Raw genomic sequence first — 25797 nt, 5'->3', positions numbered from 1 at the left:
CCCTTTCAACTAACAGCTCTGTATCCCTTTGTATTGTATTTCCAGTAAAAAAAAAAACCAACCCAAAAAACAACAACAACAAAAAACCAAACAAAAAGAGAAAAAAGCAAATGAAGCAACAAAACTTTTACCAAACATTTGCAATGTTTCCACTTTCTTTTATTATTCTCAAAATGCATACTACCAGTAATAATACTAATACCATCACAATTTCCCTCTTTTTCCTTAGCATAGGTGATATCTACTAGTCACCCGGGACATGGAAAATTACTGGTTTGAGGAAAGAGATTTTTCTCTGAGCTTTACCCTGCTTTCCCACCTCCATCGGTTACAGGCACAGTGCACGCTTAGAGAGGACACCCCAATGTGTGGGGAGCAGCAGTATTACAGTAATTGCTCTGAAACTCAGCATGTAGCTGCTCTGATCTCCAGGATGTAAACATGAAAACGTATACCCGCTATGGGAAATGAGTGGTGATAGAAGAACACACAGTCACCAGCAGGAACTTGGAAGAAGGGCAGCAGCTTTTGTGATTTCATTTCCTTGCTCTGTGAAAATGACTAGTGAAAGCAAAGAGGTAAATGAGTCGAATCAGTGCTACAGACTTGCCTCTGCGGGCAGAAAGGAACAGTCTGGTTCTGGGGAATGGTTCTCTGCAGGCAGCTGGGCAGAGCTCACAGCATGGCCTGGGGTGGTGTAAAACGAGAACAACCAATGGCTCCACGGAGCTCCCCGAGACACCTTCATTCCCGGAGAACAAAACCGGCCAGCTCCTGTGTGCTAAGTGGAAACAGGCTTGGCTGACTGGCTTTTCAATCACGCCAAATCCCAGAGCTGTGACATGCAAGGAACGGAATCAAGGTTACAGATATAAGCAGCAGTAAATCTTTTAACACCCCGGGCAGTTGTTGTTTCCTACTCGCTCTGACTTGCCTCTCAAGCAGGCCTCCACCTGAATTGACCACTTAACAGCACCACAGGGTTCAAGCTTAGGCAGCTCTACCTAGGAGCACCGAATTAGGTAGCTGTAATTTGTGGCTCCTTCTCTTTATCAGAGTAGCTGGAAACACAACAGGCTAATAACAGACACAACACCGTTTTCTAAAACGGACCTGGGGATGAGATGTGGGGGTGCAGTCATGACTCAAAGAGGAAATCAGTGCTTGCAGCAGAAATGCATGCACTTCATCACTGGTCGGGACTGAGTGCCAACAGCTCACAGACTGTCCACTTCTGGTGCCCAGCAGAGAGCTGCCCGACAGCCAAGAGGAAGTACTTCTTAACAGCTGTCCCCTCAGCAGTCAGGGCTGGACTGGGCTGCCAAGACCCTCATCATCACCTGAAGCATGGAAGATCAGGAAAGCAAACGCACTTCCCTCCAGATCACTTACTGCCATACCAAATCAGGAAGGTCAGCACGCACCTTCCTTCTCTGGCTGTCTCAGCGATCCGTAACAAGGACTGCAACTCACACTCTGCCTGGCAAGCCCTTTCAGGATGGCTCACATTCGAACAGGGGACACCCTCTTGTGCAATTGCCACCCATAAACTTGACCTTCTGAACATTTTTGTCAATTCAGTCTGAGTACACAAACCATCTCCCTGCTTCAAACCTGAATGGAAGGAAATGTCAAGAGGGATCAGTTTACTAGCATCATCTCAGAGCTCTTCCTACAGAAAAGAAAACACAGATCTGTTCAAGCAAGTAGCCAACCATTTTCCCTCTCATTAGTCCAGACCTCTTCAAATCAGGTCTGAATTAATCAAGGGGCAAAGTCTACTCAGGCAAAATGGTGCCAGCTGAAAAGATGCCAGTTGGCTTTACTGCTTCCTCTCAATGGTTATGCCAACCCAGAACACTTTCTCACAGACAACTCCACGTCACTACTACTAGCAGAGGTGGAACTAGCACTGCAGTAACTGTAAGGCTATCCTTTCCCAGCGCCAGGGACGGATTACGGGTCAGCATTTGTAATCATAAATCCCTCCTCTCCAGGTAAACACTCTTTGCATACTCTCAAGTCTGAGGGTCTTTCAGGCTTTGATGACAGCAGCATAAACCGGAGGTAAAAATCAGACACGTAAGACTGAAAGCTATTGTTTCTTTTGTCTTTAAATAGAATTGCTACAGACGTCACAGAGCTACAACAATACAAGTGTTTGCACAACACTTCCTGGGAAGTACCTTTTCCTCCCCAGCTTACTACAGTTGAGTGGCTAATCTCACCCCTTTTTAAGGCTATTCAAAGAGAGAATGGATGCGGGAATGGCTGACGCAGGGGGCTTTTGTGGTGTGTTAAAGGATACCCATCGTACCTTGAGCTTGGCTTGGATCTCTCTAGCTTTCCGCCTTGCCAGGACCTGGATGTGACTAGATACCTGCATTAAAAGACAAAATCCATCTTCATTCAGAGGAGTACTTGGTAGTTCTTGCAGAAGTAAACATACTTTAGCACCTTGTGCAAGAGGAAGTTATTTAGGGTTGGGGGAATGGGGAGGTGAGGTAGCAGCAGATTCTGTGCTGGACATAACTTAAGTGTAATGAAATGAGGTGGGGGACCAGCAAAGACAGGCCATTTAAGGCCTTTCCCAATTCAAATAGCTTTTTATTCTGTGTGCCAGGTATTTTCAAAACCACCACTGCTGTCCATCTGTTTGGGCTGAACAAAGAATCTTCAGGCAGAGGATCACTGATGTTCACTGAAACGTTCATTAGTAGACCAAACAAATAAAATCACACACTGTAGAAATCACACACAGAAGAAAAATGTGTGTCATGATGTGGTTGGGCATAGACATAGGCATTACAAGCCCCCTGTAAGATGCCTGAGCTGACTCTTCCGGCCATTCTTATCAACCATCTCAGCACAAAAACCTCTTTCCAGCAAAGCCAGAAACTAACAGCAAGTGAGCAGCAAGGGATTTGTTCTCATTAACCCTCATCATGTCTAGTGATCCAAAGAAGCTAATGTTTACACAGAAAACTTTACACTTACCTGTTTCCTTGTGCGTGTTTTCCCTGTTCTCAGCTTAATATAGCGGGCAATCAGCTCATTTCGGCCTGGAACAGAGAAAATACAAACACAAGTTTAGAAAGCTACTACCCCAGGGAAAAGACGCACAATGGAATTACCTGTCTATAGAGACCAGCAGTGGGATGGTTCTTTCACACCATTTTCTATCTTAGAAAGGCACTCAGTAGTTCACATGGTAGAGGTCTGAGTTTAAGGAGCAGAACTTTGGGCTGCAAATTCTATTTCTCAGCTTGCATCTATATAGCTTAAAATTACCAGTAAGAAAGAGAATTATATGCTTTGCTTAATGATTACATTACCATAGTGTGCAGAAGCTGTAAACATGGATGAGGATTGCCAGTATAAAGAACAAAAAGGAAAGCCACTCACCCTAAGCACTCAGAAAGGCAAGAAGGAAGAGCCAGGAGGTAGGAGGCCAGTCAGCCTCACCTCAGTCCCCGGCAGGTGATGGAGCACGTAATCCTGGAAACCACTTCCGGATACGTGAAGGACAAGAAGGTGATTGGTAATAGCCCACATAGATTTACAAATGGGAAATCCTACTTAACCAACCTGATAGTTTCTACAGCGAGGCAATTAGCTTGGTGGACAAGTACGCAGCTGTACATAAAGCTTCTGACTGTCGCCCACAACATCCTCACAGGCAACGTGACAAAGTATGGGTTAGATAAGCGGGCAGGGAGGACTGAAAACGCGCTGAATGGATGGGGTCGGGGTTGACAACGGGCTGACAGTGACAAAAATGACTGAGGGATGGAGGACTCTTTCATATGAGGAGAGGCTGAGAGAGTTGGGACTGTTCATCCTGGAAAATACTCACGGAGAGATTTTATGAATGCATGTAAGCACCTGATGGGACACAACGAAGAAGAGGGAGCCAGCCTCCTCTCAGTAGTGCCCAGTGACAGGACAAGCCACAACAGACACAAACTAAACCACATGAAATTCTGTCTGAAAAAACAAAGGAGGAAAAAAAAAAAAGAAAAAACCCAACTGTTTTACTTTTTCAGTGGTCAAATACTGGCACAGGCCGCACAGAGTGGTTGTAGAGGCTCCATCCTCAGAGGATACTCAAACCTGACTGCACACAATCAGGGGCAACTTGGTGTAGCTGGCACTGCTTGAGCAGTAGGGCCAGACTAGACAATCTGAAGAGATCCCTTCCAACCTAAATGAGTCTGTCATTCTGTGAATCTAAGAACAAGAAATAAACAACGATGGGGAAGTACATGGGAACATTTAACAGTGTGTGACACGATACAATGAATTAGAAGTGCTTTCAAGCTCTTGCAGGCATCACAAAAAAAAAAAAGTAGCATTCTTCAGAAGAGATACAGAGAAGGAAGCTTAGCTTTGTGGAAGGTTGTGGGGAGTTCCCACAAACAGGAAGGTGCGGCACTGGCTGGTGAAGGAATCCTTGTCCCGTTATGGAACAAGGACACATTGCAGGCCCCAAAGACAGCTGGGTTTTACATCTTGATTTTAAGAGATAGCACAGTGAGATTATGCCCTTCAGGCCCAAGGGAAACCTATGTGAGAGGAGAGGCCAGTGCAGAGATGCAAAGAAAAGATGGTCGTGGTGAGGGGTGAGGGAAAATTTATTAACAGCAACATAAATGAAATGGCTAATGAAATGTGAAGCTACAGGGTCATTGGTAGAGAATTTGAAATTGCTTGGAATGAGAGCAGGAAACAGCATAAGACTCAAGTCCATCATTTGAAATCAGTAAGAAAAGCAGAGAAAGTTGAGCTACTGACAACTTCAGCAGTGAACAGGAGAAGCAAGCTCGGACCACACTGACAGCTAGCACCACAGAACGGTTTGGGTGTGGATACCAAGACAGGAGGGGCAGACGGTGCAGCTTCCGTACGCGGACTCCCACGCATCAGCAGACACACCGATTTTATTCTCTTCCTGGGGGTGGAGAAATAAAGAGCAGAAACAGAAAAGCAGCAGCTCTATATCTGAACCCTAGGCTCATTCAAGGCATTAAACACGACAGTAAAGAGGAGGCCCTGCAAAATCGTGCATTTGTGGTGACCACACTGGTGGCAATACCGTACCTCAATAAAAAGTTGGGAGTGGGAAGTGCAAGGTCTTCTACGGCTGCAAGTGTTTGAGGAATGAAGCAGGAATAAACTGGGAAGTGAAGCCACAGCTCTTGTAAAGTTTATTTATAAAAAAATTATAACCCCCCTGTATTCTCTAAGGAAAGTTTATGGACTGAATGGAGAACTTGTGCTTTAGGACATCACAGACATCAAACCAGCAAGCAGTTACAACAGATGTCATACTTATTATTCCAGTAGTTCAATATTCCATGAAAAAGTTGTCACTCATTTTTACTTTAAACCCTTGTTTAACTCAGCCCTGAAAAAAAAATCAATGCAAGGGAAGACTCATGCTAGAGATCGGCCAACCAACCCTTTAGGGAAGAGCTGGCACTGCTCCTAATTCTATCTGCTTCTGAAACAGAAGAATATAAACGTCTATGACTGCATTTAGGCCACGTTCATCAAACGTAACCAAAGCAAAGATAGGGACGGGAAAGCATTTTACATACACGCATCTTAATCTTTTCCTAATGGCTCATCACAGGTGGTCTCTTTATACCCCTGGCAGAAAAATCAGGTCTGCAGCTGAGAAAAAAACCCCAAAAACCCAACAAAACAGCTCCAGCTCCTCTATACACAAAGTAGGAACTATTTCTGTGCCAGAAACACAATGCGCAGCATGTAACCACTGACCTCCTCAGTTCCCACAGTTCCAGCATTAGCACAGCGACATGCTTAGGAGAGTCTGATGGGAGCAGATGCTGTTAACGCTGCCGTCCACCTAGCAGCTTTTCCGAGCAATGTAACCATTTTTACAAAGCCAAGACAGATTACTCGCAACGCATGCCCACATCACCTTTTTCTAGTGCCAAGAATAATATTTATGGATTTTCAAAGCCTCCATCTGTTGGATACGGATCCAAGTTGAAAGGTAAGAAACAACTGAAGTGATTCTTCTCTCACAGATGCCAGCACATACGAAATTTCAGAAGACAGTTTGACACACATCAGAACTATAAAGAAACAAGAAGGAAAACATATATACACCAAGAGGACCCTCTGAGGGGCAAGGGGAATGAGTTAATGGAAGAGAGAGGGAAAACTAGCCTTGAGAAGTGGATGTGGAAGATTTCAGGCACTTTTAAAAGGTGCATATTAGACTGTACTGACAATTCGAATATCCGGAAACTCTCCAAACACTGGCCAAATACGGGTCATTCTTGCAAAACTAACTTCAATAGATTCTCAGGCAGATAAAATGTATGTTGTGGAGCAAATTTTGGCTCTGCTGTGTTACCACGACAGTCAAGAAATTCTACAGACAGAGCGGTCTGACAGAGCACTACTCTGCTTCAGCAGCAGAGGGATGCAGGAGTAATCAGTGTGAGAGGGTGCCATGACGACCTACATGACAGTCACAGTCCACTCTAGCCATCTCAAATACAGACCAAAACAACAATCCATCGAAGCCTCAACCAGTCGGAGAAGGACAAGCTACCTTCACTCAAACATCTTTTGGAATGGGCAACAGCCACTAGGGGCAGGAAACAAATGAGCAGACACACAAAAGGCACCAGAAAAAGGAGACCCGTGAGGATGCACAGAAGGAAAATGGGGTATGTAAAAAGTCACATTTGGAGAAAAGGACACATAAAGTAGAGGACATTGTTGGGGACATGGCTGGAAAAGCACTCTTGGGAAGAGGTGCTCCATGGCAGAAGGAGCAGACTTTGAGGCAGCCGCAGCACACAGAGGATGCATGCCAGAGCAGGGACAACCTTGAAAGGACTGCAGCCCATCGAGAACCCACGTAGGGGCGGAGGAGCAGTGAGGAGCACCAGAAGAAAAAAGTCTAAAAAGGAAGGACTGGCAGAAAGAAACCTTTACCCAGTGACACCTACCTCCTGCACTGCCCAGCACCTCATCAAAGGAATTAGTAGGGACTGAGTATTACAGAGAGCAAAACAAGCAAAGCTGAGACTAGGAAGCAGGAGGAGAGGAAGTAAACTGTAGTCCAGCCCTGGGAAGTGGGAGGTGTTTCCCTAAGCGTGTGTTTAACTGTTTGTCTTTGAAAACATCAGCAAAAATTGCAAAGCTCTCTCAGGCCATGTATTTCATTGGAGAAGACTAGAGGGGGAAAAGCTGTTGTACAAATTGCACGTATAAAAAGCTGGTATAGAATCTGTCTAGAGAGAGCAAAATTTCCACTTTTAGAATTCACTTCCCACTTGCCATCAACTCTCATGTGGCCATCCTCTTCCGGAAGCGTGTCCTCACAGAGCCAGGGGAAAAACAGAACGGTGGAAGTGTATATTAAGCTAAAAAAGATACCGGTAACAAAACCACTACATCACTCTACAAAGACCTTCGCATCCCAGGGATTACTAAACATAGAACTATGCAAATTGCCAAGCCCAGTAAACCGCAGCAAAAGTGCATTGAATTACCATGAATCAAGACTGCAAGAGAAGGAAGTCCTACGTGTCTTTTGTTTTTCTTACCAGGAGTTAGATGTAAGCAGGTATCCTGTGGCTCGAAGCACTTTGTTTCACAACCCTGGCTGCAGGGTCAACAAAGAGTAGCACTCCTCACTTGGCTGGAACAGGCAGAGCTGTCATAAACTGTCAGATGGTTCACTTTCTCGAGCCATGTAAAGTGTCCCTCAGTAATCGGATCATATGCTGTGTTCTTAGAATAACTCCCGCCAAGGCCCGCCACGGTCACCAGAACCTGCCAACAGTTGTGCCTCCTCTGTTGAAACCGCGCATTGGATTTCATGAGGCTCTAGCCAACACACCAACTGCAGCACGGCACCCAACAGCTCTTTACCCTCCCTGCAGCCTTCCCCTTGGAAGCCCAGCATGGAAAAAAAGAGTAAAGAGATGCTCTCTGATGTTCTTTACCTCTCACTCCTAACAGGTACATTTCCAAGGGCATCAGTTTCGTTCCTACTCTGTTTTACACTAAACTGCAAAATTTTGCATTCAGTAGTTTTATCCAGGAAGGTGTTGCTAAGAGAACTAAATAAACAGGCTTCTCTATTCTCCATTCTACATCTGTGCGCCTTTCAATATAAGAGGAGGGAAGTGTCTGCCTGTAAGGAAGGGAGGAAAATCAAAAGAATTCCCACAGCCACAGAAAGCATTTCCCAGTCCTACCTCAAAGCTTCGTGCTGGCTTTCTGCTAATTATGGGATATTACTTCTTCTACAAGAGACAGATAAAGCTCCTCTTTAAACCTTACACTTCCTGGCACACCTGTTGCTGAAGAAAACAGAAAAAGCAAAACCCTCTCTTCTTTGAGGGGTGAGAGCAAAGAACTCAATGATTTCTGCAAAATCTTTCTAGTGGGAAGCTGCTTGAAAGTATCTGCCTCTTGGTAGTGATATATTTTCTGTACCTAAGCAAACATATGCAGCCACCTGCGAAGTGCAGCAAAGGCAAGAGACAGAAGCAACTATGCAGCTGGATCCAGTGAAAGGTTAATCAAAGCAAGGTCAAGGAAGCCATCTCAGCTATCATTTCCATCCCTGTCTGTCGCTTAGTGATAGCTCCTGGGACATGGCTGTCTCCTGAACTTGCTAAGCATTTAGTTAACTGTTGACTACTATCACTATAAACACAATGAACTGTGTGCATCAGACGGCACGACAAATAAACTCAAACGCAAGAGGGAATTTAAGGACACCTCAGCTGTCCACCACGTGCCAACATTTCTCTATGCGTACAAAGCAAAACTAACTGCTAAGCAGGTCTTACCAGAATGACAGTTGAGGCAAAAGAAGAGTGTGCTGTGCTCACACGTGCGCGTGCAGATGGGATTAACTGCCTCTGGGGTCTGCCCTGATCCACACCTCCCTGCAGCACCTTACTTTCCATCTCTCATTCCATGCTTCATCCTCCCAACTACACTAAACGCCTTCCTGGGCACCACCTTTTCCAGAAACAGGGGTGCACGTGTCCAAAGCCACATTTTTGTCTAATCCCATCTTCTCATCAAGATGCACAGACACGCAACTCTTACTGAAATAATCCTTAACGTTAATAAAGACAGCACTAAAACTAGACTTCCCCTTCATCACAAACCATCTCTTCTTACAAAACCCTTGGTCAGAAGATATTGCTAACTTTCCAGTTTCCCAGCCCAGTCTTTTCAAGGCAAGAGAAAATGCAGTACATGACCTTTCCTTCTCTGGCCTGGGTTCCCTTCATTCCTTCCCATCTTCCCTGACTTTGGCCATCATTAATGTGGCATCTCTCTTCATTACTTAACATGCTTGCTTTCAACCTTGAAATCTCTTTTTCACAAAACTTTTAAATGGAGTTTCAGATTTTGGCCTCTGTCTCTCCCCCTAAGTCCTTCTCCCCCTCTTTCTGAGCTGTGTCTTAGTATATGACTTATATAATACAGTGATGATGTTCAGCACCCAAACTCTTTCAAAGGCTCAATCCTTCCTTCCCTCTCTGTTCCAGCCCCTACTTTAACTACTAATTCCACTACCAGAGTTGAGCCTGGTAGTCAACAAAAATTCTGCAGAAACAACTATCTCCCTATTCATGCCTATCTTTCCATCTCTCCTTGGGAACCTTCATCCTCACTCCTCCACCATTAATATCTCAACTCTGTTGTTTGCTTTTTACTGATCTTCAGTCTTTGTTGGTACCTATAAAATAAGCATACCGAACAAGTAATGCCGCAGGGTGTCCTGGTTTTCCCATTCTTCTGGGGTGCAACTGTGGCAAAACCCCGTGGGACGTAGCCGCAACAGCAGTGGACAATCTCAAGAGCAGCATGTTTATTTTTAGTGACGAGCTAGACACAAGTCTTTAAATGGTATATTAATAACAAAGAAGTTCATGCCAATCAAGCTCCTTTTGAGGCTTTTTTTTGTTCAACAATCTGTATTTTCAATCCTAACTTCTACACTGAATCCAGAGAACTGTATTCAGGAGGCAATGAAAGAACCTAACGTACCACTGTGACCATCAAGCTGGGATCGCTTTCCATGAAAGCCCATAGAAAACCACACTGCATTTTACTGCACTGGCCTATCCTATGAAGACATCTCTCCGCACATCGGTGCGGAACTTCAGTGCTTAATAGTCAAGTTCGAGCTCCCACAGCACAGTTACACATGACAGAGAATTTTATATTCACCTGTGAGAAGAAAATTTCCTCACTCTATCATTTCTTCCACGCACGAATTTGCTCAGCACTAACCTTCCACGAGAAGATTCCCTGAGCTCTTGCAGTCCCTACAACAAGGGGATTTTGAGATGAAGACTCAAGGAAAACTGAGCCAGCAGATCAATCAGATCCCTGAAAGCACAATACTGAAGTGATTAGCACCACCACATCGTCATTTCTACCTTGAAATACCTGTTTTCATCATCTGACCGTGCAAACACAGAGCTTCTTGCTCTTCAGAAATGACAAAGAAGTTGAAGCTTTATTTGCTGGGCAGAATGCACCAGTCAAGGGCTTCACCTGAGGAAATTGCAGTCCGGTGATCAATCTGCCCGAGGCCATAAAACTCAGTTGTCTCATTTACAAACTGGTCTAAACAGTGAAATCCCATCTTGCCTAAAAGGCCTTTCCCCGAGTAGGTTAGTGTTTACTCCTCTCCTTTTCCACTGCATAACCTGAATTCACAGCTAGTGCTATCCCCGTTTAGACACTGACATTTCCTAATGGCCTGTTTAAGACGGTTCACACGAGCTGCATGACTGAGGGATAATAATTACAGACCTGCAGGGTTTGGGAAGCTTTTTGTTGTTGTTGTTCCAAACACAGATTGGAGATAAATGAAAAGTCAGTCACCCCAGTAGTTACAGCACAAATCCTTCATCAGCAAAACAACTTGAAGAGGTTCCCCTCTTCTCAGCTACTTATTCCTCCTGCAATATTCCATAAACTCCTGTGTGCAGCTGTACCAATTAAATCGCTGGGAAAAGGGGAAGTGGGGCGGTAAAGGCCTGATACGCACCACTCTTAATTACCAAAACGTCAAAAATAAGCCCTTCCCCCCCATTTGGATTTTGTTGCTGGTTTTGTTCTTCCCAATCAGCCTATTTTGAATTGGACTGGTGAGCTACTTCATTTTGTGGCCACATGGACCCTAACCTTGGCACAGCACAGAGAACAGACAAAGAATCCGGGCACAACTTCTTAAACCAGTTTTGCCACCAGAGAAACCACAGCCTGGAACTGTACTCCACCTCACCCTCACACACATACAGACTGATGAGAAAACGGGCAAGGCTCTTCCTGCACTTGCATCATTTGTCTAAAGGCTAGACAGAGCTAAAGTGCCTCCTAATTACTGCCCCAAAGGCACGTGGGGTTTCCCCTTGTGAAGATGCGTAACAACGTATGCAGGCAGCGATCCCTCCCCATCAGCCTAAGGGGAAGCTGCAGGCTACACAGCTCTTCCCCAGCCCTCCTCCTTTAACACAGTTTTTCAGTGCATAAACTGAATGTCCTCCTCAGCTGTGTTTTCCCACATTATCACCTCGGGCCAGAGAAATCTAAGATAATCCATCCAGTAAGTACTCCTCCTTACACACATTAAGGGCTGCAACAGGAACAGAGCTGTGACATGTTCTGGTGCTTCCCAGCGTAAGACTGATGAGAACCTTACAGAAATGGTTTAGATTCAGTTTGGCTGGGAAACCCCACGATCACACCAAAGCAGCTGCATTTAGTAATGTGAGTCCTTCATATGCCAGAGAGTGTATCAGATAACACCCGAAATAGCCAATAACAATCCTACATGGCAAGGCATGTCAAACCAACAGCTTTCAGTCTCTCGGGACACCTGAGAACAAACAACAACGTTAGACTGTCACAAACGTAGCTTCCTCACTAAGGCCCAGGTTCAGAAAAACACGACCATCGAGGGCAGCGCTGAAACTAATGCTTAACTGTAACAACATCCTCCAGCTCCCATGAGCCCAAGTTCTACATTACAGACCCAGCCATCTGCTGAATTCTTCCTCAGGTCAGCAGACGTCCTGCCTGCCCGCTTCCATACTTCCAATAGCAGCAGGGTATCCAAAAGCAACTCTCGATAGCACTTCAGTGATATCGCCTCAAAGGACAGCAAACACTTCAGCATCTCTCCTTCTCCTCATTTTGCAGTCAGCTGCCTCCGCTGGCACCAGTAGCACACTGGTTCTTGCAGATTCCTGCCCAAGGGCTAATCTTGTGCACGTGCCCAGATGACAGGCTGAGCAAATACTCAAGGCTTCAGCTCCCACAGAAATCTGAGCTAAAAGGGGTCTGAGAGATCCATGCAGCCACTTGCTGTGACCCGCACAGAACCATACCGTTCTTTTAAAGCAACTGGCCTGCTCTGGCTTAGTCCTGTGGAGAGCTGCGACTGCTTCACTCAACACGTAAGACTATACCAGGAACCAGTCCCAGCCAACCGACGGAAAGTTACACAGCAGCTTCAAGGAGGGCAAAAGAACCCCGAGACTGATCTTGCATTATATGCTACTAACATTGAAAGTGGAACGGCCGCCACTTCACCCGTTTTCAGTTTTTGCCATCGTAAGTGCAGTCAAGGTCCATGATTACTTTAGATCATCAAGTTACAGCTTCAGCTTAAACAAATGACTGGCTACTGCTGAAAAAGTGGTTGCTCTTTTCCTCTAACTGCCTCTCACCAGATTGTTCCGCAGGTCAGTTCAGCCCCTACTCTGGCAGAAATCTATCCAGCTCGTTTTGCCATAGTCTGCTATCAGTTTAGCAAGCTAAAACTGAACAGCAAGCAGTCTGCTGGAAACCAAAGTTAGCCTAAAGAGTGGGAGCACGAAAACGAGAGCAGAGCAGCAGGGAAATGGGAGAGGCAACTCGTGTTTTTCTTCGGTAGTGAACTGTTAGATCATCTCACTGTTCCAAAGGAAACACACTGCTGGTCTCAACACAGAACCATTTTACATCATCCCAACATCAGCAAAAATGGTTATTAAAGTTGTCATATTCTGTAACAGGTGAAAGGACAAATGTGGACAGAAGAGCCTAGCAGAAATGCAGACTTCATAACTGGGTAGCTACCCAAGAACTCCTCTGGATAATAGCTACGTTCTGCAAAACTCAGAAAATTTCCTTACGGTGGCTTGTGGTATTCCCTCCCCTGGCCTCTTTCTGCTCCTATCACTGGAGAAATTCTGTTCTACAGTCTTTCAACACCTGTTCCCTGACTGAGTTCGCACTGTAAGTCTGAGAGATAGCTGGGCAACCGTGATTCAGGCAGCGACACGAGAGCAGGAACAAGAAGGTAACAAAACTAAGCAAGCTGCAGTGATACCTAAAAATGCATATGGATCCAGAATGAAATCTGCAAATATCTAGGTGCCTCAACTAGCTTCTAGATGAAAGCTGCTGTATCTAGAATTGTCAAATCCCTTTCCTCCAATCTTAGCCATAATGGCTCAGACTAGACACGAACAGCTTAAGTAGATCAGGCTTTGCCTCTGGGCACAGAAACAGATGAGATGAAGGTCCCTCCAAGCACCATTTTCTACCACTCTGCAACTAAAGATGATGATGCCACACTCATATGCAAGAATGTTCATAATCCCCAGTAAAGGCTGAAGGCAACATTGTGCTAAATACTACACGTGCACGTGTGTTTCCTTGTAATACCGACATACTTAAGAAATAGGCCTGTGTCTATAGCAGTCAACTTGGGTCATTCATAGTGAGTTATCCCATCGGGCACTGGTTACGATTCTGCCACTCCAGTTCACAGACTCAAATCCAAGCTCCTGAAAAGGGATTTGCAATTAATGTACAAATCACACATGAGAGGAAAGAGGTACGATTCTAAAGACATTTTATATGAAAAAGTTACGATGAAAACAGAAGCTAGAGACAGACCAAGACCATGCGTGTCTATGTGGCTGCAGTAAGCCTCGGGGAATTTGAAGGAGTACCCAGAAGATGGGTCACAAGTTCAAGGTGGCAGCAATGAGCAACAGCTGCTAGCTATGCACCCTGCGGCAGCAGGTGTACCCAGGCCCCAGAGGTTTAAGTCAGCTCTGCCAGGGACCAACAGACTTACGAGACCATCTGTCTGGGCACAAACTGCACACAGCCTGCCCAGTTTTGCTGCCCAGATCTTCACCATACACAGACAATACAGGGCTTGTTATGGATTAGCTAATGAGCAACTGTTCAAACTGATGGGTAATTCCTACTTCTCCTGTGCTCGTTATCTGGGTCCTACATGAATTAGAATGCTGCCTCTTCTTTTAGCTGTAACACTGTCCTTTTCTGACCAAGCGTTTTTCCTTCACTTTGGGCCACCCCTTGAAGCACAAGACCCTGGAAGGGTTATGTTGTCTTGAACTGGTTTAGCTTAAGAGATGTATAGGGATACTTTAATAAAGTTTTGTTACGTTGTATTTCATACATGCCCCCAGCAATGAAGGCATGCCCTTGAAAGAGACTTTACGGGAGTTCCTGTCTGAGGTTGTGCTGACATGCACTGTAGAAGTAGGAAAGCTCCTTTTTTCCTAAGCCAGGTCTCTATGCAATCTGCATATTAACACTTAGCAGCTCCCTCTATGTACGGGCACCCCCTTGCCTGAGGAATGCTGTCACCCTTCCCTACCCAGCGTCTGACTCACCAACAGAAGACGGTTCGGTTCTGATAAAGCAGTCCTAGTTACTCATCTTGAAGTCCGCTCTTCATGTTTCGGACCAGAGAAAGAGTCTCTGTGTCCATCAGTCTAACAAACTTACTCATGTCACAAAAACACAGGTAGTATAAATCGTTTTACTAACAATTTCAAAAAAAAAAAAGACAAAAACCCTGCAGAGAAGTACAGTGGAAAGCCATACTCGGTCACTACCTAATGCCCGCTCTTGTTTCCTGTGTAAAAAGACCACAGCACGTCTAATCTAGAATCTACCTCTCATTCATACAAAACATACATACGCATGCACGCACGCACGCCATTCCTGGGGACTAGTTTTACAAGTACTTTCCTTACAGTCTGACACAATTTTAAAAGTCCCCAGCAACAGCATTTCCATTCTAACTCTACAGAAGAGAGATCCCTCCGCACCATTCTGTCGTGAAGCTGCTGATGATACCCACCCTATATTTCTTCTTTCTCTTCCATTAATCCTAGTCATGCTCACATGTTGCACATAAAATCCCTCTCCCTCCTAAATGTTAACACCCTTCAAATATTTTTAGAGTGTTATTATGTGTCCCCCCACCCTCCACCTTTCAGTCATCGCTTAGCCAAGCTATGTATATTTAGCTACTTTAATCTTTCCTCCTAAACCAGTCCCTTGAACTCCCAGAGCTCAGTGTTAAGTCTGGCATGCTTACTGCTCTTCTCAGAACTCACTCCGTGTTTTTGAGATCTTTCTGGTAACATGTTTGAAAAACCCGTCCAGAAGAGCCCTTTGCGTGCGCTGGCTTTAAAGAGAAAAGAAACCCAAGTCAGTGGACAGTATTAATTTCCATTTTCCACGTCTGGTTTTGTTCCTAGGTTTTGAATTCAATTTGAAAGTTTAAATAGAAAAAAACCATTTGGTATATTTAAGAGCAGATTAGCAACTGGAAATATTTGGATCCGATGGTGAAAGAATGCAGTGTTTTTAAAAATGCAAAAAAACTTTACAGAAAACAAACTGGAAACGTGTAAAGTTATCCAGAAGCACAGCAGGAGCAAAACAATGACTTGGAACAAGGAAAAGGCTGACAAGTGAAATTGAAACAGTCTCTCAAGTACAAGGCAGATGAGTGGCTACAGCTACGAAGCATAAAGCTGGCTTACTAAACTAGAAATCAATTAAACTGCCTACATCGTTCACAATGAAAAAAATCAGAACAAATGCCTTGCTGACTACAGATCAACTCTATCTCGGAGAATTACTAAACGTTTGAAGTTTAGAAATTAAAAGGTCAGAAGGAAAGTCAAAAGGGTAATGTACTGTTGCTAGTGAAGGACGTTACATGAACATGACAAAAGCTGCAGAAATGTGAGAAAAAACACATTCCTACACAACACGCTTGATTTTAAGCCTGACAGATAAAAATGGGACTAAAAGGTGCTAAAAATCAAGAGACAGGAGAAAGAATGCCCTTTGTTGAAACAACAGAATAAGTACCCCAAAAAAGTAACAACAATAATTTTGATAACATATAATACACAATAAAAGTGCTGTTCAGTACCAAGCACGTTAAGGAAAGATGCCACAGCCTATTAACTCTAACTATTAACTCTATTAACTGCAAGAGCAAGCAGTTCCCTGGCTGGTTGGCATTTCGAAAGCAGTAAATTCTTCAATATTCAGGTAGTGCTTGGAACTCATGAAAATATATTTCCTTTTAAGTTTGCATGGAGAAAACACCAGTTAAACAGACATACAGTTTAACATAAAGAACCCTAAACTCAGCTTACAAAGGAGATAGGAGGAAAAATTTGACAAACTCCAGCAGAAGTTAAACCTGCTGCAAATGTCTTCAGAAATGGGGCTTTATCTAGTCAACAGCAAAGAACTAGAACCACACAAAAGCAGAGCTGAAAGCCGACTCAGTGAAACAAAACCTTGTTATTGTACAACTGCAAACACATCACACCTACCACTAGCAAATGGGGAGCGTGTCTGACTGTCCACGAATCTAAGTTTCTTCTGTCTTCTAGTGTTTAAAGTTGGAGATTTAATTTTGTTACTAAAACTGTGGGATAAAGGGCTATTCTATAGTTCACTAGGTCACGATAATGGAAGAGACAGGAACTGCAGGAGTACCTCTGAGGGATATCACAGCTGAAATGCAAATTTTACAACCCCCTGGGCCAGCCAGCTCATTGTCAACCGAGCATGTTCTCAGCATGTTCCAATTGCTCTGAAACATCATCAGGTGAGATGCTGCACTAGATACAGAAGAAAGCATTTGAAGACTGTCACATTGAAGGTTTTCCTATTTGTAAGAGCTGCCACACTCCTCTCTCCCCTCAAGGAGAAGTGTTTATGAACTGGGACAGGCAGTATATGTTTTGTGCTTCTTCAGGTTTATTTGTTTGCTTTCAAGTTATACTTTTTGAGCTCCGGGAAAACATTCAATAACTGATAACATATGCCTTTGAGATGAAGGCAATATCCTGTAAATGTACTCAGTCACTTCAGAACAGGGGTGGGAGGAACCACCCGGGACATGGTAGGTGTTGGCATCAGACAGACCTTTTATGCCAGCTCAATTCACATTGCAAACTGAAGTCTTTGCAGTTCACTGCCTGCTCCAGGTTTGAACTAGTAACATAGTTATCCCTCTTCTGCAATTCACCCTCTGAGATTTGGACATCTTTAAGTATTTCCTATCAACTGTATCAGGGTGAACTCACAGATATCACCAGCCTGGGGGATAGATGACCGCCCCCAGCTGTCTGCCCCACCCTGCTCAGCACAGAAATGGCCGAGCTGCTTGTAAACCAGCTGCTAAACTGCTGCCTCCCACAGCACAGCCATCGAACAAGCAGCCACCGATTCGATTCTAGTTTCTCATAAAAAAGGTGCTCCGAGCCAGACGTGCAGCGGAAGGGAACGCTGGACAGCTACGGCAGTGGCTCATTTCTTCCACAGCTCTTAATTCTTCACTTGTAAATCAAGGCTCCAGAAGTGTTTTGTCAAAATAAGTATCACTTTGCTAGTTACTATTTTTTATTTCTCTGTCTTCAGTCATCAGGACACCTGCTCTGTTCAGCATCTCCATGCAAATCATGCTAAGGTACAAAGCTTTTTCCCCTCTCCCTTCTCTAGATGAGGACTGAAGATGCCAGGAGATACTGTCTCTAACACCCAGTTCTGTGATTGTTTACTTGGTGCAAGTAAGCAGATTACAGCAAATTACAGATACTATTTCTCCCATGGAAAAACATAGCTGGAAAATGTAAAAGCCAGATTTGTAACACTGTACCCCCATAGCATTCTAGCAGATAACACTTACAAAATTATCCTGCAGGATCTTAGTGTTACGAGAAGGCACCAGATCAGTAAGTTAATGGTGCCCTGGACTCACTGCTTCTAATGTCAACTCAATGATTAGAAGAAAGGATCGCATCCCATATCAGACAAGACAGGTTTTCACGCCTTAAGCAGGTAGTAAGCAGAGATTGCTGGGGAGGACCGTGAGGGCTTGTACCTGGAGCAGTATTGTGGTATGAGCTTACTCAGTCAGGATGCTGCCTCCAGTAATGGAACTCCTCCAGGGAGGGAAAAGATAATGAAAGAAAAGAAGGCAGCAAAGACACCAAGACGCAGATTTGTCAATGCACGCAGAAAAGCTTGGCTAACTTTTGCGTGAAGTAGGAATCATGTCCACTCAGCAGCCAGCAGAGTGTCACCTAAAGAGCTGTAAGCAGCAGGCTGACTCTAAAGAAGAACACGAAGCCTGTGTATAGGCTGAAACACCCCTTTCTGTGTAATTCGAATGTATGTGAACAAAACGGTGCAAGTTCTTCATGTTGGCTTGGTACACTTTAGCTTTGTTCAACATGTTTGCTGGTAAAAGTTACTAACTTTAAACTGGTAACGGGTTGCCTCACCACAGGTGAGACGTATATAAATTGCACATAGAAGAGATCCTAGGGCCTGGAGCATCACGCCCAAGAGAGCAGTACCACATGCGCCACGCCACGCCTCGGTGGGAAACAGCGAAACGGTTCCGCTTCTGTCAGGGGAAAGGGGCATTTACGGCTGTCCGTAACGCCCTGCCCCTCGGTGCAGCGAGCTCTGTGCAAGTCAGTCACAGGACAGCTAAACAGCCTTCCCTGGGAGGAAGGGCCAGCTCCGCACAGCGCTTGTCCTGTCCGTGAGCTGGCTCCTAAGTGGGGAAGATGAAATCAGGGACTATATTTACCCTCCCTGCTCGGTCATATCTTTCTACGGATCCCAGACTGGGCCCTGCTCCCTTGGCATGGATCCTGGAGACCCGTAAGCAAAGGAGGGCATAAATCATTGCCCCGGGCTCTGTCAGGAGCACACTGAACCAATCATGCGTGCTGGGAACAGGTGCACTGAAGGCAAGCAGGGACACTGTCCCATTTGGAGTGGTGGGGGAGGGCTTGCAGAAAAGCTGCTCGTTTCTTCTCCCAGAGCCTAGCCTAAACTTTTCACCCTGCAAGTGGGTTATTTACCTTCTGCAGCTCATGAGTCCAGTTAAAAAGAAACTTTCCACTAACCACCAGTCCATGCTAGGTCAGGCCCCAGCTAAGTCTCACTGGTTTCTGTAATCTACTTCACTTTTACTTTTGTTCTCATTTCTTTCCCAGACTATTTCACTCTCTGCTCTGACACATCCACTCCAAAGACGAAGCAGTTCAGAGACTGTGCAGAATGATCAGTAAATGCAGGCAGTCTTAAAACACAACTAATTTTTCACCAGTAATTTTAAGAGTCACTCGTCAAGAACACTGATGCAGACTTACAGTGGCAGAGAGCATGTCACTAATCTGTGCTTCATAACCATGGGGTTAATTTCAAGTACTGTTTTAGTTTGAGTAACATTTTAGGCAAGCATCCCTTCTAAAAGAAGCAGTCCTCTCCTCCCCTCAACCACGGCTGCTCATTCCCACTCATCACCCATTTTCTAAGCACCAGTACAAACAGCTGGTTTGTGAAACAAATTTGTGAAACGCATGGGGGCCAAATTAAAGTTCACTTTTTTCCCCCCTCTCTGGCTGTGCTAGTTTGAAGCTGGATCAGTCCCCTGATCGTTTCCATAGGACAACCACAAAAATGTTTGTGCCAACACAGAGCAGGAATTGATGTCTACATAAGAATATTGACACTTGCTGAGCCTCAGGGTGATAAGCCTTACTCAAAATAAATTGCTCTGTACAGGTACCATGATGCATGTACCCAGCAAAAGCATCCACTGTAGATAAGGCTGTGTAAACAACACCCCACCCAGCTCGCCCCAGTGATAGCAATCTAGTCACTGTCCCAGGGAACAATGGCCCCGTGGGTGGACAGAAACCTGCGGAATGACTTATCAAGTGCTCCACACTAAGCTTCAGGGCATGGTGCTCCCATGATGGGGCCTGCAAAGCCACACAGATTTCCAAGGAAAAAAGCAGGCACCGACTGGGTAGGAGGAGGGCTGTCTTCTGTAACAGCTTAGCTAGGACTTTGAGAAACAGCTTTAACACCTTGGGACTTTTAACCAAATATGGTGCACTCTCAGCTTTGCTTTGCTTTTTAGTCCCAAAAGTACCAGGTGGCTTCTTCCAATACTGAGCTACAGAATCCAGACCAGCTTTTTTTGTGGACAAAATCAAGAGAGAAATTTTAACTGTGAAATAGGTCAAAAATCCAATTCAAAATCACATCTACCACCTAAAAAGTTGATGTCTTCTACAGCTGCAAGCCAGCATTTCTTTGCATTCAGAGCTGGGTATCTTCGTTAGCAAGCTGAAAAGAATCCACAGTTACAGGACATTCATTCCAGGGCTATAAAGAAGACAAACTAGAATGAAAAGGAGGATCCGGAGAGGTCTGTTTTCCGCCGTTAAGATCTGAAAAGTGTGGCTAGTTAACAAACTGCAGGTGTTTGCACACCACCAGTAAAGCCATTCAGGGGTTCAGGGGCTGAACTTCGGCCCTTGGGCACCAGAGACTCAGACCTTCACCTGTACGGATAACAAGAATTTTGGAGACAATAGTGACAGATACCATAAAAGACAGACTTAGTCACACCATGAAGCCATTATACGACACCTATCCAAAGATTTGTTCAGCAGCGTGCTCAACTCTGGGATCTACCGTATTGATACTCCCCTGAAAAAGACACCTGTAACTTTTTCTGATCTATGAACGTTAACATCTTCACTGATTATCCGAAATACAACCCGAAGCAACCAGCTGCCTCAGCTTGGGAACACCTGAGAGAAAAGAGTTCATCCAGATCATCATTTGGTACGAGGCAAGTGGCTGCTTGGAGTGCTGAGGTGTGCCCTTTCTTTCTCCTTACCATACATCTTGCCTTCGTCTGACAAGATAATCTTCCGCCGTCCACATGGTGGGTAGATGGCTAGCGCTTCCTGGAAGCTCTGCTCAATGTCCGGACTCCACACACCCTCAGCGTCATTGTCGATGGGTTTGTCCAAGGCCTCGCTGCCCCCTGAGTCGTTGCTCCCCTCAGGGGAGGTGGGAGAACTCCACTCGTTGGAGGTAATGGTGCCAGCTAGAAACTCCAAGGTGACACGTAGAGAAGCAGACTCGGAACCTGTGACAACAAACACATCCCATCTGTTAGAAATCCTCCTTTCTAGTAAAACGAGGAGATGCTAAAGAAGAAAGTCAAAAAACCTCAGTGAGGAGGGTTTTGCTTGAAGTTTACCTTAACTAGGAACTCAGCCACAGGCTTGATGTCTGTTTATGTCGAGATTAAAACCTTTTCTACAAATCTTTCTGATAGAACAGCCTGCTCCCATATCCCTTTGCCTCATTAATTCTCTGTCACTTCCCAGTTCTCCTCACACACCGTATCTTCGTGCTGTGCCTTTGTCACCTGATTTCTTCTCCCTCTGCTGTCATTATCTGTGTAACCATTACTTAGCTTCCTGAAGCACGCATACGGGGATTCGGTCCACGTGAAAGACTACACAGAATAAAGCGGTGATGAATTAGCTAGTGTTACGGAGCACTGGGGTTGAAATTTTCTTAGATACTGTTTCACTGGATCAGAGTTAATAGTCGGTGTCATTTTTAACACTGACATTTCTTCTCAAGGATCAGCTGCACTTCTAAAACCAGTTCCTGGAGCCAGAAAGTTTAACGCAACGTCTCCCAGATCTCAGCCCTACATCCTGGCAGAAGCAGAAGGCACCATGAGTAAAAGGATAAAGGCACTAGGTCGCAGGCCAAGAATCCCAGGCACTTAGCCTGTTTCTACTGCCTATCTTCAGAACGACCTTGGGCAAATTCCTGCAGGTCTCTGGGTCGCTCTGCCCCCTCATGCTTCACCAAGTCTCAGGCTATTAGACCTGCCACCGGGCAGGAGCAGGAATTGGTTTCCCATTGACCTAAGCAGGCAGCTGCTATCTCTTGAACATTTGAATAAATTAAGAGTCTACTTACGAAGCCTATGGCAGAGGCTGAAGTCATTGAGCAGAGCTGCTAAAACACTCAAAAAGGGACTTCAGACCATACAGACACTTCCAACCAAGCTCTCGAAAGACAAACAGCTTCTAAAGACCCAGATCATTCCCCTGCCTTAGTGCCAAAGCTGTTTGTTTACCTTTTTAATGGTTTCATTATCTGAGCTACAAAGAACGTCCACAAGCCACCATTTGAGAATCCAGTTAAATGAGAGTTCAGAACTTCCCCACACATCAGCACACTGAGCTGGGCAGCAAGAAAATCGGAATCAGCCTTTTTTTTTTCCCAGAAGAGCAACAGAGTCATCAGACCTGTACTGAACGAGAGAGCAAGGAGAGAGCTCTGACATGACAAGTCAGACTATCACAAGAAACATCAGAGTGATGATGTAAAGCAGGTCAGGGGAAAAATTTGGGCACGATCTACGTGAAAAACTAGCTAGAATAAAACTTGTGCAGTTATGCCATGCCCTAGCTGGTAAATAGGAAAAGCAGGCCTATTCAACTTCAGATTTTTGAAATTGCAGGGTTCACGGCTCCAGAAACTTAAAACATTACATCAGACACTATTTTTTCAGTCTCTGTTTGGCTTCTTTCTTCTTTGTTTTCATGTCCACAAAATCTTCTTCAAGACCATAATGACTAGATTTAAGAAAAGCAGAAATTCTTGAAAATTTTTTAATTTCAAAAGCTAAAGTTGTAAAAAGAGTTGACAACACTGGCTCTCAGAAGGTTTAGCTTTTCCTTAGCGACTTTAGACAGCAACCAATACCTATTTTACATCTCCACAGTGCACAAAAAGCTCAGGAAACAAGTATGACAACACTGGGCATCTGACTGATTTCTAGGCAAAGTACACTTCTTACATCACGGTGCATCGCCTTCACAAGTGGTTCACAGGGCCATTTAGAAAACCCAGTTCACAACTTCTTTCCCATGAGACTGTCCAGAACATCTGAACCATTGGAAGGGCTTACCACTGTCCATCCACCCGTTTCAGTCCGTACACAAGATTACTTCAAACCTCTCAAGCCATGCTATACATTTTTTGGAGCTCTAATGAAGAAGGGAACAAAGAATAAAATGGGAGGTGAGGGCAACAGAAAGGGTAACGCACACTTGGCCTTTGCCACTGGGGCAGACGTCCCAAGCACGCTGTGAATGGTACCGGAGCAGGCTATGTGACTTTAAGAGACCCTCAAAGGAACAGTAACAGTTGCTTCCCTCACCAAGCATCTATCACCAAGACATCCCCTTTCACTGGCAAACGCTTGATAAAAAAATTACAGAGGTATGCAAGAGATTGTCCTGCCGGGTAATCAGCGTAGAGGAGTAAGCTTTCCACAGGGGGCCTCTGACAGAGAAACAGAAGCTCTCTGTTCTTCTTTCGGTATTTCCCCACGCACCCCCAGTCCCTGCAGGCTGTCAAGACCCTCCAGATTTAATGCACATTAAAATCTCCACAAACACAAGGCACAGACTAGTTTTAACCTCAGCCGACAGACTAGAGCAACGGAGGATTTCAGAAAGCAGCTCAAGGTGTGCCAGCAAGCGTACTGATGGCACCACCTGCATTTGGAGCTGCAAGTCTCCTAACAGCCAGCAGGTCCCACACCAAGTGAAAACATACTAAAACCGTCCTACTGTACGACTCCCAACATCACGGTCACTGGAAGCTGGAGCCTCTGTTATCAAGCCAAGTCCCCTAGCGATACATACGTGTAGGCAAAGCCATCTCCTAGGGAACGCACGGCCATTGTAACCACAGAACGCACCTATTTTAAACCAGTTCTTCTCATCTCCTTAACGTCCACGCAGACAGAGACGAACGTGTAGCAGATGATTTCAGCATAGCACACTCTTACATTGGAAAGTAAGCAAATATATCTGAAGCTTAACTTTCCCACCCAAGAAGTTCTTGCCTGATCGATTCGTGTTTTACAAGGCTTCGCATCTGTACCAAGTGCCTTTGGTGACAAAGAAAACTGGGTCCCTTCTGATCCAGGCTCCATAATAAGTTCCCTGTCGTCTCCCAAGGCTCTTTCTCTTCAAGAAAGAAAAGTTGCACCAACTTGAGCAGACATCACTTGTACATTCAGGGAAGTCCACAGAGCAAAGGACAGAATATGTCAGCCTTATCTCACATTGGTCTAAGTCAAGGGAGATGCGGAACATAAGACCAGTGAGAGAGAAATTACACAAATCTAGATAGAGGTGACTAGAAACTTCTTCTTATGTTTTAACACTTCTTACTTTTTGTGCCTTGAACAGCAGTGTTAGTCCTATTCAAGCTACAGCTAGGTCAGCAGGCACTGAAATGTGATATCGTGGCCAATCCCAACTTTTTTACACCTTGGGGGCTGATTCTGCTTTCCCTTTTGGGAACTAAAATTATTCCTGACGGATGATGAGAGAAGTGGAATCGTACAGACTATAAAATTGAGGATGTTTGGCCATCTCCAGCCGAAACCTCTGTAATCACCCAGACACTAACACAACTTTGCCTTCTTTTTGATAACTTCCGAAGAAATTCCACGGACTGAAGCGACCATGAAAATCCATAGAACTCTGTGTCTCTACTTTGGAAAGGTGCCAAGGGCTTAAAGGACCTGCAAAGTTTTCTTGAAGAATGTTGCTTAAACAGCAGACACCACCCGCAATCCCAGGCAATACTCCGTGCTCAGGGGCATTAGACAGGAATACGGGGAGTCCTGCTCGGGTGCTATCTGAGCCTCTTCTGTGGCTGAACACTCCAAACTTCCGTTTCCTGCACTGCTGATCCGAGCTCTGAACTCACTGGTGGCCAAAGTGGCCATTTATTAAACGAAGCAAAGCGAACTGCAGAGAAGCTGGGAGCTTAACCTCTACAGTAAATGGTTTTTTAAGTACAGCAAGTTGAAAAACCACCAGTGCAATCATTTCCCATTTAAAAAAAAAAAGCAATCTGGTCAAAACCAGAGCATTTTTCTGAAACATGCTAATGTGGAATGTGTTATTTACAAGAGAGGTTTGAATAACATTAATTAGGAACTACTTTAACAACATACCAACATTTCGGTTAGCATCCAGCTTTCAGTTTGCTTCTGTTTTCCTATTCAATCAACAGTAACTCTACACATACAAGTCATCATCAAAGCTGCACAGGTGTACTACTGAGTGTTCTAATATCTCTAAATCAATATTTCAGTGATGTACCTGCAAATTATTTAAATTTTTTTCTACCTTTTTTTTTGTTTTTAAGTTCTACCTGTGGAAGAGCTTGTAATCACAAAGCTTTCCTCTGATGTGGAGGGAATGTGATTCTGAAATCATTAAGCAGACACCCCGGTTCCCAGGCACGCTCAGACGATTCATTCCCCATTTGAATCCCTTCACGATGCGCAGTTCTTAGGATCAGAGGAATCAGAGGATGTTGAGCCATTCTTATGACAGGAAGTTTTGCCAGAGGTCCCAGGCTTAGCGTTTGTTCTCTTAGACTCCCTCAGTTTGAACTCACGCTGCACTTCTTGGCTCTCGTGTTTCTGGTATTGTACCTTACAGTTGTTCTGATCCCACTCAATTATTTTACTGAGAGATGATT

The 25797-nt window shown here is 44.7% G+C and overlaps 1 protein-coding gene across 1 annotated transcript in view; it reads right to left on the bottom strand.

Moving 5' to 3' along the window:
* TEAD4 (TEA domain family member 4) overlaps positions 1-21343 on the bottom strand; it is a gene marked incomplete at its 5' end in the record, with an annotated part of 42362 nt that extends 21019 nt beyond the window's left edge. Inside the window, 3 exons of the mRNA XM_010132491.1 lie at positions 2318-2380; positions 2998-3062; positions 21089-21343. Of these exons, the coding sequence (XP_010130793.1) occupies positions 2318-2380; positions 2998-3062; positions 21089-21343 (383 nt within the window). The remainder of the gene's footprint in view (positions 1-2317; positions 2381-2997; positions 3063-21088) is intronic.
* Between the last annotated feature and the right edge of the window lie 4454 nt (positions 21344-25797).

The sequence above is a fragment of the Buceros rhinoceros genome, unplaced genomic scaffold (genome assembly GCF_000710305.1).
Source record: "Buceros rhinoceros silvestris isolate BGI_N320 unplaced genomic scaffold, ASM71030v1 scaffold10370, whole genome shotgun sequence".
In the NCBI taxonomy this organism is placed as follows: domain Eukaryota; kingdom Metazoa; phylum Chordata; class Aves; order Bucerotiformes; family Bucerotidae; genus Buceros; species Buceros rhinoceros.
Note: the sequence above shows the minus strand (reverse complement) of the source record. Positions and strands in the feature narration are given on the sequence as shown.